Below are 12,093 nucleotides of genomic sequence, written 5' to 3' on the forward strand. Positions count from 1 at the left end.
AGTTGGAAGAGACCTCATGGGCCATCCAGTCCAACCCCCTGCCAAGAAGCAGGAATATTGCATTCAAATCACCCCTGACAGATGGCCATCCAGCCTCTGTTTAAAAGCTTCCAAGGAAGGAGCCTCCACCACACTCCGGGGCAGAGAGTTCCACTGCTGAACGGCTCTCACAGTCAGGAAGTTCTTCCTAATGTTCAGATGGAATCTCCTTTCTTGTAGTTTGAAGCCATTGTTCCGTGTCCTAGTCTCCAAGGAAGTAGAAAACAAGCTAGCTCCCTCCTCCCTGTGGCTTCCTCTCACATATTTATACATGGCTATCATATCTCCTCTCAGCCTTCTCTTCTTCAGGCTAAACATGCCCAGTTCCCTAAGCCGCTCCTCATAGGGCTTGTTCTCCAGACCCTTGATCATTTTAGTCGCCCTCCTCTGGACACTTTCCAGCTTGTCAATATCTCTCTTGAATTGTGGTGCCCAGAATTGGACACAATATTCCAGATGTGGTCTAACCAAAGCAGAATAGAGGGGTAGCATTACTTCCTTAGATCTAGACACTATGCTCCTATTGATGCAGGCCAAAATCCCATTGGCTTTTTTTGCCGCCACATCACATTGTTGGCTCATGTTTAACTTGTTGTCCACGAGGACTCCAAGATCTTTTTCACACGTACTGCTCTCGAGCCAGGCGTCCCCCATTCTGTATCTTTGCATCTCATTTTTTCTGCCAAAGTGGAGTATCTTGCATTTGTCACTGTTGAACTTCATTTTGTTAGTTTTGGCCCATCTCTCTAATCTGTCAAGATCGTTTTGAATTCTGCTCCTGTCCTCTGGACTATTGGCTATCCCTCCCAATTTGGTGTCGTCTGCAAACTTGATGATCATGCCTTCTAGCCCTTCATCTAAGTCATTAATAAAGATGTTGAACAGGACCGGGCCCAGGACGGAACCCTGCGGCACTCCGCTCGTCACTTCTTTCCAAGATGAAGAGGAAGCATTAGTGAGCACTCTCTGTGTTCGTCCACTTAACCAATTACAGATCCACCTCACCGTAGTTTTGCCTAGCCCACATTGGACTAGTTTCCTTGCCAGAAGGTCATGGGGGACCTTGTCGAAGGCCTTACTGAAATCCAGGTACGCTACATCCACGGCATTCCCCGCATCTACCCAGCTTGTAGCTCTATCGAAGAAAGAGATCAGATTAGTCTGGCATGACTTGTTTTTGATAAATCCATGTTGACTATTAGCGATGACTGCATTTGTTTCTAAGTGTTTGCAGACCACTTCCTTAACAATCTTTTCCAGAATCTTGCCCGGTATCGACGTGAGGCTGACCGGACGGTAGTTGTTTGGGTCGTCCTTTTTTCCCTTCTTGAAGATTGGGACCACATTGGCCCTCCTCCAATCTGCTGGAACTTCTCCCGTTCTCCAAGAACTCTCAAAGATGGTTGCCAATGGTTCCGAAATGACTTCCGCTAGTTCCTTCAATACTCTTGGGTGTAGTTGATCTGGTCCTGGGGACTTGAACTCATTAAGAGCGGCCAGGTATTCCTGGACGACTTCTTTCCCAATTTGGGGTTGGATGTCCTCCAATCCCTCATCCACTCCATCTTGCTGAGGTTGAAGACTCTCTTTTTGTGAGAAGACCGAGGCAAAGAAGGCATTAAGTAGTTCTGCCTTTTCCCTATCCCCTGTCAGCATTGCCCCATCTTCTCCTCGAAGAGGTCCTATCGCCTCCTTGTTTTTCCTTTTTCTACTGACATAAGAATAGAAGCCCTTTTTATTGTTTTTAATGTCCCTAGCAAGTCTGAGCTCGTTTTTTGCTTTAGCTTTGCGGACCTTTTCCCTACAGGTGTTGGCTATTTGTTTGAATTCTTCTTTGGTGATTTCTCCCTTTTTCCACTTCTTGTGCATGTCTCTTTTGTGTCTTAGCACAGTTAGAAGTTCTTTGGACATCCATTCTGGCTTCTTTGCACTTGTCCTATTTTTTCTCTTTGTTGGCACGGTTTGCAATTGCGCCTTGAGTATTTCACTCTTGAGAAGTTCCCATCCATCCGTAGCTCCCTTGTCTTTTAGTATCTGTGTCCACGGAATGCTGCTCAGCGTTTCCTTCATTTTTTGGAAATCAGCTCTCCTAAAGTCCAAAATGCGGGTTTGACTTGTCTTCGTTTCGGCCTTTCTTTGTACCTCAAATTGCAGGAGCACATGGTCACTTGCCCCTAAGGATCCTACCACTTCGACCGCATCGATCAGGTCCTCCGCATTTGTTAGGATGCGATCAAGAGTAGCCAATCCCCTTGTTGCCTCTTCTACCTTCTGGACCATGAAATTGTCTGCAAGGCAAGCGAGGAATTTGTTGGACCTTGTACTCTTGGCCGAGTTTGTTTTTCAGCAAATATCGGGATAGTTGAAATCGCCCATGACTACTACATCTCTTCTCTGTGCCTGTTTGGTCAACTGTTGGCAGAAGACTTCATCAAGATCTTCCTCCTGGCTTGGGGGTCTGTAGTAGACGCCTACAACGACATCTTTTTGAGTCACAGTTCCCTTGATTCTTATCCAGATGATTTCAAGCTGGTTTCCCAGATTGCTGTCTTGAATTTCTTCTGCAGCATAAGAGTTTTTGACATATAAGGCTACTCCGCCTCCTCTCCCCTTTGTTCAGTTTCTGTGAAAGAGGTTATACCCCTCGATATCTACATTCCAGCGATAGGAGTCATCCCACCAGGTTTCAGTGATCCCTATGATATCATATTTGTGGTGTTGTGCTAGAAGTTGGAGTTCGTCTTGTTTATTTCCCATGCTCTGTGCATTAGTGTAAAGACATGTGAGCCCCTGGGATCTTCCCTTGAGCTGTTTAATTGGGATTATTGTGCTTTTGGTACGTGGTCCTTGTTGTGTTTGTGCAGCCCTCCGTTTAGCCTTCTGGCGATTCCCAGACATTATGGGTAAAGTAGCGTTCGCAAGGCTGTTGTCCCCCTCCCCCGGTGGACCTAGTTTAAAGTGCGTCTAATGAGGTTTGCGAGTCTGTGAGCAAAAAAGTGTTTTCCTACTTGTGTGAGATGCACCCCATCCCTTGCCAGTAGGCCATCCTCCTGGAATAGCAGGCCATGGTCGAGGAAGCCAAAGCGTTCCTCCTGACACCATTTTCTAAGCCAGTCATTGACCTGTACTATTTTTCTGGCTCTTGTGGGTCCGTGTCTTACAACAGGGAGGAGGGATGAAAAGACCACCTGTACATTACAGTACATTATTAATGTTTGCATGTTTGTATATTTTAAATTGTTATGCTAATGCTAGTGTATTACGGAATGTGATGTTTTTAAACGATTGTTTGTGATACTATTGTTGGAAACCGGCCTGAGTCCCTCTATGGAGGTGAGAAGACCGGTATACAAAAGTTATAAATAAATAAATAAATAAATGAATATGTTAAGCCTCTGAGTGTCCTTCAGGAGAGATCAAGTGGGGTATAAATAAATATAATAATAATACTTTGAGACTGGTAACTTAGGATATACTTGTTCAACTTTTAGATAGTTAAATTATTCAACTCAGAAGCTTGTGCTTTAGTTTCAGGAGTGCTATATAAAGTTTAAAATTTTATATTCTGATTATACGGTGAACAGATAATAAGAATGAAGTTCTACAGCATATTTTATTCTAACTAATTTACTCGAGGCTTTCCAAACTGAATGTTTATGAATAGTTTTACACTGTATGAAATCAAATTAAAACTATTCCTCCTCCTTGCAGCCTCCGGTGAACCTGCAAATTTTTCCCCAGAAAGATGGGAGACCAACAGGACTCTGCAATAAAAATAGTGTCCCTTTACATGAGGGGAAGTCTCTTTTGTGGTGCTCCCATTTATCTGACTGTTCTTCACAGGTACCTATTGATAGTGCTGAGCTGTGTACCACTTTCATTCTCCTCACAGATATATTCTCCAACAGGGAAAAGGAAAGATACAAGATAGTAAAAACTGTGTTAGTTTTAAATATCCTAGCCTCGAAACACTCATAAAGCTGTAAGAGCCAAGGAAAATCTGTCCTTTCAGTAAGACAGTATTTGAAGTCATAGTAAGGCTTGATATGCATAGGTCCTACCACTTGGTGAACAGGCAATAATCCAGAGTAATACATCCTCCCTCTAGGATTAAAAACATACTATTATTTTTTATATAAAAAGTCACACCTCTCTTTAATAGATTCGGTGTTATTTGCAACTTTAAAATCTTATCAAATTACATTCTTACTTTCATTTCTTTTATCATGTAAGAAGTGAATTGAGAATATACTGCAAGTTGCTTCTGGTGTGAGAGAATTGACCATCTGCAAGGACGTTGTCCAGAGGACGCCTGTGGGAGGCTTCTCTCATGTCCCCACATGGGAAGCTGGAGGTGACAGACAGGAGCGCATCCCATCTCACAGATTCGAAACGCTGACCTTCAGGTCTTCAAGCCAGCCAGCACAAGGGTTTAATTCACTGCACCACCACGGCTTCCTATTCTTACATTCATGACTCCTTGTTGTGCAATTTGTATTGGGTCTTAAGATGATGCAGTATTCAGTTTCAACTTTTTACATCTCCTTCTTAGATAGAGGCACCTAGTGGAGCTTAACATTACTGGCACTGTTCCCAGATCCAGCCCTCCCTCGCCTCTCAAGTTGGAAGGCCAGTTGAATAAGAACACTATTCTCTGTCTATTAAATCTTGCTGGGTGGTGTAACATTTGCAGATACAAGGCTCATCCTTTGATCCAGAAGTCTCTTGGGCTCAATTTAATGTTAGATTCTCAGACTGTACAGCTGGGTCAATAGGAGCAGAAACTGTGACACAACCTGTGGCACAATTCCCTTTCAAATTTTGTCAAGTTAAAGTTTTAAAGATCTCATGACAGATAAGAGTGAACATCGAATGCATGCATAATACCTGACTGATTTTGCTTCACGGAGGCCATGGCTGAATTCACTTCCGTCTAAAATTTAAACAAAAGAATTAAACCATCAGTGTATGCTATAATATATTTTCTTATAGTTAATGCTCTATTTTATTTTTCTATCTATACATAAACTGTTTCAGTAAAACTATCAGGATACCCTCGTACATAATAATTCAAATATATGCTCCAGATATAGGAAAATTAAGGCATGATCCAGGCATTGTTGAGCACTTTGAAGTACCATTGATTTCAATTGAAAAGTGAAGTACATGCTTAAATCTCCTGCACTGAGATAAATAAGACTTCAAAGTGCTCAACTTGGTATATTCCAGAAATACGTAGTAAAATTGCATAAGCATTAAAGTCTAAGAGTCTTCTAAAGACTATCAATTTTCCAGTTAGGCCAGTAATTCTCAACCTTCCTAATGCCGCAACCCCTTAATACAGTTCCTCATGTTGTGGTGACACCCATAAAATTATTCTCGTTGTTACATCATAACTGTAATTTTGCTACTGTTATGAATATGCCGGATGTATTTTCATTCACTGGACCAAATTTGGCACAAATAACCTATACAGCCAAATTTGAATACTGGTGGTTTGGGGGGGGGGGAGGGTGATTTTGTCATTTGGGAGTTGTAGTTGATAGGATTTATAGTTCACCTACAATCAAAGAGCATTTTGAACTCCACCAATGAGGGAATTGAACCAAACCTGGCACACAGAACTCCCACAACCAACAGAAAATACTGGAAGGGTTTGGTAACCTTGAGTTTTGGAGCTGTAGTTCACCTACATCCAGAGAGCACTATGGACTCAAACTATGCTGGATCCGGAACAAACTTGACACGAATACTCAATATGCCCAAATGTGATCACTGGTGGAGTTTGGGGGAAATAGACCTTGGCATTTGGGAGTTGTTGTTGCTGGGATTAATAGTTCACCTACAGTTAAAGAGTCCCTTGAATCCCATTAACGCTGCCTTGAACCGAACATGCCTGCCCTCCCCTTCTCACTTGGAGTATCAGAAACAGCGCTTCCCTTGGATGAGAGGCCAGCTGAGAGGCTGGCCAATCACTACAGAAGGAGGGGTTTTCATAGGAGGATTTACCGTCTGTTTCCTAAAAGGAAGAGAAGGACAGTTGGAGAGATCGTCAGCCTTCTCTGCCAAAGGGGTTCCTATGACCATCAGAAATAGATTTTCTCTAGGATGTGTGGGTAGTATTTCCACATTTGGAGATCCTCTTAGTTCCCCAGATAACAAAAATATTTTTAAATGCCCCAAAATGCATACCAAGGCCCCTTCCACATAATTGAATAAAATCCCACATTATCTGCTTTGAACTGTAATATATAGCAGTGTGGACTCAGATAACCCAGTTCAAAAAGCCAATATTGTGGGATTTTTGTCTTGATATTCTGGGTTATATGGTGGTGTGGAAGGGCCCCAAGACATGTGGAGGGCATTTCCATTTCATAGAGCAATTGGGTCAATTATGGCCAAGTAAATGCCTTTTTTTGAAATTCAAAGCATGGTAAAAGTGTCCCCATGCTACCTAGAGGCATTTGGGATAATTGGAGGGGGGGGGGGAGTTAGGAGCAGGAAGGTACCTCCAAGGGAACAAATATGAACTTCTAGCCTTCCACAGCTGCCCACCTTTGACCTAATTGTAATTATATGAAGCAAAGTAAAACTCTCCTGTACCTAATTTTGAAGAAAAAAATATTTTTATGCCCCAGGAAATAATGGAATTGAAACATTATATAGGAAGCAATTCATCAAGATACCTGCACTAGCTTATGCTTTGTTCATTTGTTTATTTGGTTTTTTTTTAGTTAATCCCCCCCCCCCTTCTTCTTGCACAGGGTCCATTTATTTTGTTCTACAGGTATTAGAAACATTGTACTTTAAAAAGAGCAACACAAGCGAAACATGCAATTTCAGTTTTGGCCTCAATCAATAGTTCTCTTAACTATTTGTTTCTTTATTTCTTACTGAGCCATTTATCATACATTTTAAAGATGGCACCATATCTAGCGCTTTTCATCACAGAATGAAAATCTATAATGCTATGGCAAGATATAATATGCCACTGATATTCTAAGAGTGAATAATTTCAGACTCTAATTGATGACAGAAGAAATGCTGTAGTGCTGGTTCTTTAATTAAATATTAGACAAATATTTTGGAATATTGTCCTTTGAAGACCACATTTCCATTTCTACATTATATAGCCTATTAACTGTTTTATGAATAGCATTCAGCACATTTAAAAAGCTTGCCAATCCTCACAAGAAGTGAATAAAACATTGTACCTTGGAAGGCTTGTAGCCAAAAAGCATCACGACAGCAACCTTGTAGTCCTCTCTGCTTAAATATCCTTTCTTATCTTCATCACATGCCTCAAACACCTAAAGGAAATAAAGAGTGAAGCAAGACTGAATACTTAATGCGCCTACAACAACCCACTTAATGCATTCTTAATTCTACTATAAATTTTAAATATTTGGTTAAATAAAAACACAAGTTATGGCCTGAATGGCTCTGCACACTTTACAAAAGAATTCACCATCCATGCAAGTTTGTGACACCAAACCATTCCTTTAATACAAATTGCAAGAATTCATTTAAAAAAGTACTTATGCCAGTACTTCTTTGAAAAATCTACGTGAAACTTATTTTAAAATTACTTCAATTATGGTTGTGTGTTATTTTACTATTTCTAGATGCCATTTATTTATTCCAAATACTTCAATACGATACTAACATTTCCAGGGTGTTTTACAATACCATAACAAAAGTAGAAAAAAATGATGCGATAACATACCTTTTAACACAACATTTGATGGATGAAAACCAGGACATGCTTTGCCAAACAGCATCAGAGAAACAAAAAGTACTAATGAGGAAGAACACACCAGCTAGAAGAGAATGCAGCAGCTTGCTTTTGCCTAAGCCTACTTAGGCTCCTTCCACACAGCTGAGTAAAATCCCACATTTTCGGATTTGAACTGGAATATATGGCAATGTGGATTCAGATAACCCAATTCAAAGCAGATATTGTGGGATTTTCTGCCTTTTCTGGGTTATATGGCTGTATGGAAGAACCCTTTGAAAGGCAAGACTTTGCAGCTGCTGTACTAAACTGAGGACAAAGGCAAAAGGTGGAGGAAGAGAGAGAAATTGGGACATTTTAACAGCAGTTGAAAAAAGATAGGAAGATAGAAAATCAATTGGAACTATACCTGCCAGACAGGGGCAGTTGGGGGTATGCAGCAATAGACAGCTTTTTACCTTTAAACTTTGATGCTGCTGCCACTGCTGGAGGAAGGCAGAAATTTGAGAAAGGAGGGCTGAGAGGGGACATGGTAGACATGTTTAAATATTTGAAATGATATGACATTGAGAATAATGGGGCAAGTTGGTTTTCTGCTGCTCTGGAGACTAGGGGCCCTTCCACACAGCCCTATATCCCAGAATATCAAGGCAGAATATCCCACATTATCTGCTTTGGACTGGAATATATGGCAGTGTGGACTCAGAGCCCTTCCACACAGCCCTATATCCCAGAATATCAAGGCGGGAAATCCCACATTATCTTAATATGGACTCAGTTTGCCCATGCCTGGTTTAGATACATACATAGACAGATTAGATACAAACGTACATGCACATATTAGTAAATAAGTAAGACCGAATAGATACATACATACACAGATTAGATACAAGATCCTGTTTAAGGAGCTACATTGGCTGCCATTCATCTTCTGGTCCCAATTCAAGGTGCAGGTTCTTACCTAGAAAGCCCTGAACGGTTTGGGACCCGCCTATCTACGTGACCGCATTTCTGTGTATGAACCCACACAAACTCTTCAATCATCCGGAGAGGTCCTGCTCACGTTCCTGCCTCCCTCGCAGGCGCGATTGGTGGGGATGGGAGAGCGCCTTCTCGGTGATGCCCCCCCCCCCCCCGACTCTGGAACTCACTTCCAAAGGATATCAGACATGCCCCAACATTGGCAGTCTTTAAGAGGAGTCTGAAAACATGGCTATTCCAGTGTGTCTTCCTGGAATAAAGGAATAACTCTCAGCAAAATGTCCTTACAAATGCACTTTAACCATTGGATTGCGTTGGACTGTACCCCTCACTTTTTTAAAACTCTCCTACGAGATACATCCTATCTTGTCATACCCAGAGTTATTTTTTAATTTTTAAATTATTACATCTGGCCTGGCCATAGGCTTTTAAATCTTGTGTGTTATTGTTATATGTGATTTATATTATTTTGTATTGTTTTGTATTGTTTGTTATTGCTTTTCCATTTTGATGTGTTATTGGGCTTGGCCTCATGTAAGCCGCTCCGAGTCCCTTGGGGAGATGGTGGCGGGGTATAAATAAAGTTTATTATTATTATTATTATTATTATTATTATACATACACAGATTAGATAAGTAAATGGTTCCGGCCCAGCTTACCTGTCCGAACGCATCTCTCCTTATGAACCTTCTAGGACTCTAAGATCTTCTGGGGAGGCCCTGCTCTTGCTCCTGCCGTCTTTGCAGATGCGTTTGGTGGAGACGGGAGACGGGGCCTTCTCAGCAGTGGCCCCTCAGCTGTGGAATGCCCTTCCTAGGGACATTAGATCGGCCCCCTCCCTCCTAACATTTCGAAAACAAGTCAAAGCCTAGCTTTTCGAGCAAGCTTTTACAAATGCAAGCTCTGGCAAATTTAGACCCACGGACTGACTGGATGATGCAAGTGGAAAATGTTTTTAGTATTTAGATGCTGAGGACTTATGTGTTTACTGGTTTTATATAGTTTTATGTGATATTTTATTTGTTTTTAATTTATGTTGTTGGGGCCATCGAATTGTGCCGACTGTAAACCGCCTTGAGTCACCTTCGGGCTGAGAAAGGCAGTATATAAATATGATAAATAGGACCCCCCCCCCCCAGTGGCGCAGTGGGTTAAACCCCTGTGCCAGGAGGACTGAAGACCGAGAGGTCGCAGGTTCAAATCTGGGGAGAGCGCGGATGAGCTCCCTCTTTCAGCTCCAGCTCCTCATACGGGGACATGAGAGAAGCCTCCCAACAAGGATGATAAAAACATCAAATCATCCGGGCGTCCCCTGGGCAACACCCTTGCAGATGGCCAGTTCTCTCACACGAGAAGTGACTTGCGGTTTCTCAAGTCGCTCCTGACACAACAAAAAATAAATAAACGATAAATACATACATACATACTGTGCTGTCGCACGCTGGGCCTGTGCATAAGACTGTAGACAGGACATAAATTCTGTGTGCCCAACGGGACGCCGGGGCTGCCTCAGATTAAAGGCCCTTGGATTTCCTTAAAACAGAGTCTCTAGATTGCTTAAAGGTTCAACAAAGTTCTTTATTAATGAAAACAAACAGGTACTTTAAAGCTTTCTTAACAGTCTATAGGCTCTTTCAATCTTGTCCACAGGGAACAGGCACTATCTTCATGACTGGTATTTTAACTAATGGGGAAATCCTTCACTTCTAATCTGGGCAGTCTTTCTTTGCCTCTGATGGCGTGGAGCCCCTGCACCCGGTACCAACTGCGTCTGGCTTCCGCGAGCGACCCTTACCAAGCAGAGCTTTGTAGACTTCCAGGGAAAAAGGAGTTCAGGTTTCAGTGATGGCTGACTGAAGTCCCTCAGCAAAGGAGCTGTAAGGCTGTATGATCCTCGGCCAAGCTGTGGGCTGTATCTCCCCGGCCAAGCCGTAGAAGACGAAGCTTTCTATAGGAGCTCTTGGTATTATGTCCTGCATGGAAAGCTGCTCTGTGTGGACTGATCCAAAAAGGCTTCTATTCCCTCCAAAAGCCCAAAAAGGGGGCGGGACCAGGGAACCTAACTATAATTGACAGGTGGCTTGCCCTATGATTGCAGCCGAAAGAAGCCAGCTATCTGCAGAGCCCCTGAAACTTAGGACTGCAACAAACATTAAATGCAAAGCAAACAAAATTCAAGCTGGGTTTAGAAAAGACAGAGGAACGAGAGACCTGATTGCCAATATCCGCTGGATAATGGAGAAAGGCAGGGAGTTTCAGAAAAAAATCTATTTCTGCTTCATTGACTATTCTAAAGCCTTTGACTGTGTGGATCATAATAAATTGTGGCAAGTTCTTGGTGGGATGGGCATCCCAAGCCACCTTGTCTCTCTCCTGAGGAATCTGTACAAGGACCAAGTAGCAACAGTAAGAACTGACCACGGAACAACAGACTGGTTCAAGATTGGGAAAGGCCTACGGCAAGGCTGCATACTCTCACCCAACCTTTTTAACTGGTATGCAGAACACATCATGCGATGTACAGGGCTTGATGAATGCAAAGCTGGGGTAAAAATTGCTGGAAGAAACATTAACAACCTCAGATATGCAGATGACACCACTCTGATGGCCGAAAGCAAGGAGGAGCTGAGGAGCTTTCTAATCAAGGTGAAAGAAGAAAGCACAAAAGCCGGGTTGCAGCTAAACATAAAAAAACCAAGATTATGGCAACAAGAATGATTGACAACTGGGAAATAGAGGGAGAAAATGTGGAGGCCGTGACAGACTTTGTATTTCTAAGTGCAAAGATTACTGCAGATGCAGACTGTGGCCAGGAAATCAGAAGACGCTTACTTCTTGGGAGAAGAGCAATGTCCAGTCTCGACAAAATAGTAAAGAGCAGAGACATCAGACTGGCAACAAAGATCCGCCTAGTCAAAGCCATGGTATTCCCTGTAGTAACCTACGGATGTGAGAGCTGGACCTTAGGGAAGGCTGAGCAAAGGAAGATCGATGCTTTTGAACTGTGGTGCTGGAGGAAAGTGCTGAGAGTGCCTTGGACTGCGAGAAGATCCAACCAGTCCATCCTCCAGGAAATAAAGCCCGGCTGCTCACTGGAGGGAAGGATACTAGAGACAAAGTTGAAGTACTTTGGCCACATCATGAAGAGACAGGAAAGCCTGGAGAAGACAATTATGCTGGGGAAAGTGGAAGGCAAAAGGAAGAGGGGCCGACCAAGGGCAAGATGGATGGATGGCATCCTTGAAGTGACTGGACTGACCTTGAAGGAGCTGGGGGTAATGACGGCCGACAGGGAGCTCTGGCGTGGGCTGGTCCATGAGGTCACGAAGAGTCGGAGT

The 12,093-nt window shown here is 42.7% G+C and overlaps 1 protein-coding gene across 3 annotated transcripts in view; it reads right to left on the bottom strand.

Moving 5' to 3' along the window:
• EFCAB11 (EF-hand calcium binding domain 11) overlaps nt 1–12,093 on the bottom strand; it is a 62,409-nt gene that overhangs the window by 49,853 nt on the left and 463 nt on the right. For all 3 annotated transcript variants that reach the window (XM_060756899.2, XM_060756882.2, XM_060756890.2), the window contains exons 2-3: nt 7,254–7,349; nt 4,927–4,972 (exon numbers count right to left, since the gene is read on the bottom strand). In XM_060756899.2, the coding sequence (XP_060612882.2) occupies nt 4,927–4,972; nt 7,254–7,349 (142 nt within the window). The remainder of the gene's footprint in view (nt 1–4,926; nt 4,973–7,253; nt 7,350–12,093) is intronic.

The sequence above is a fragment of the Anolis sagrei genome, chromosome 1 (assembly GCF_037176765.1).
Source record: "Anolis sagrei isolate rAnoSag1 chromosome 1, rAnoSag1.mat, whole genome shotgun sequence".
Taxonomy (NCBI): domain Eukaryota; kingdom Metazoa; phylum Chordata; class Lepidosauria; order Squamata; family Dactyloidae; genus Anolis; species Anolis sagrei.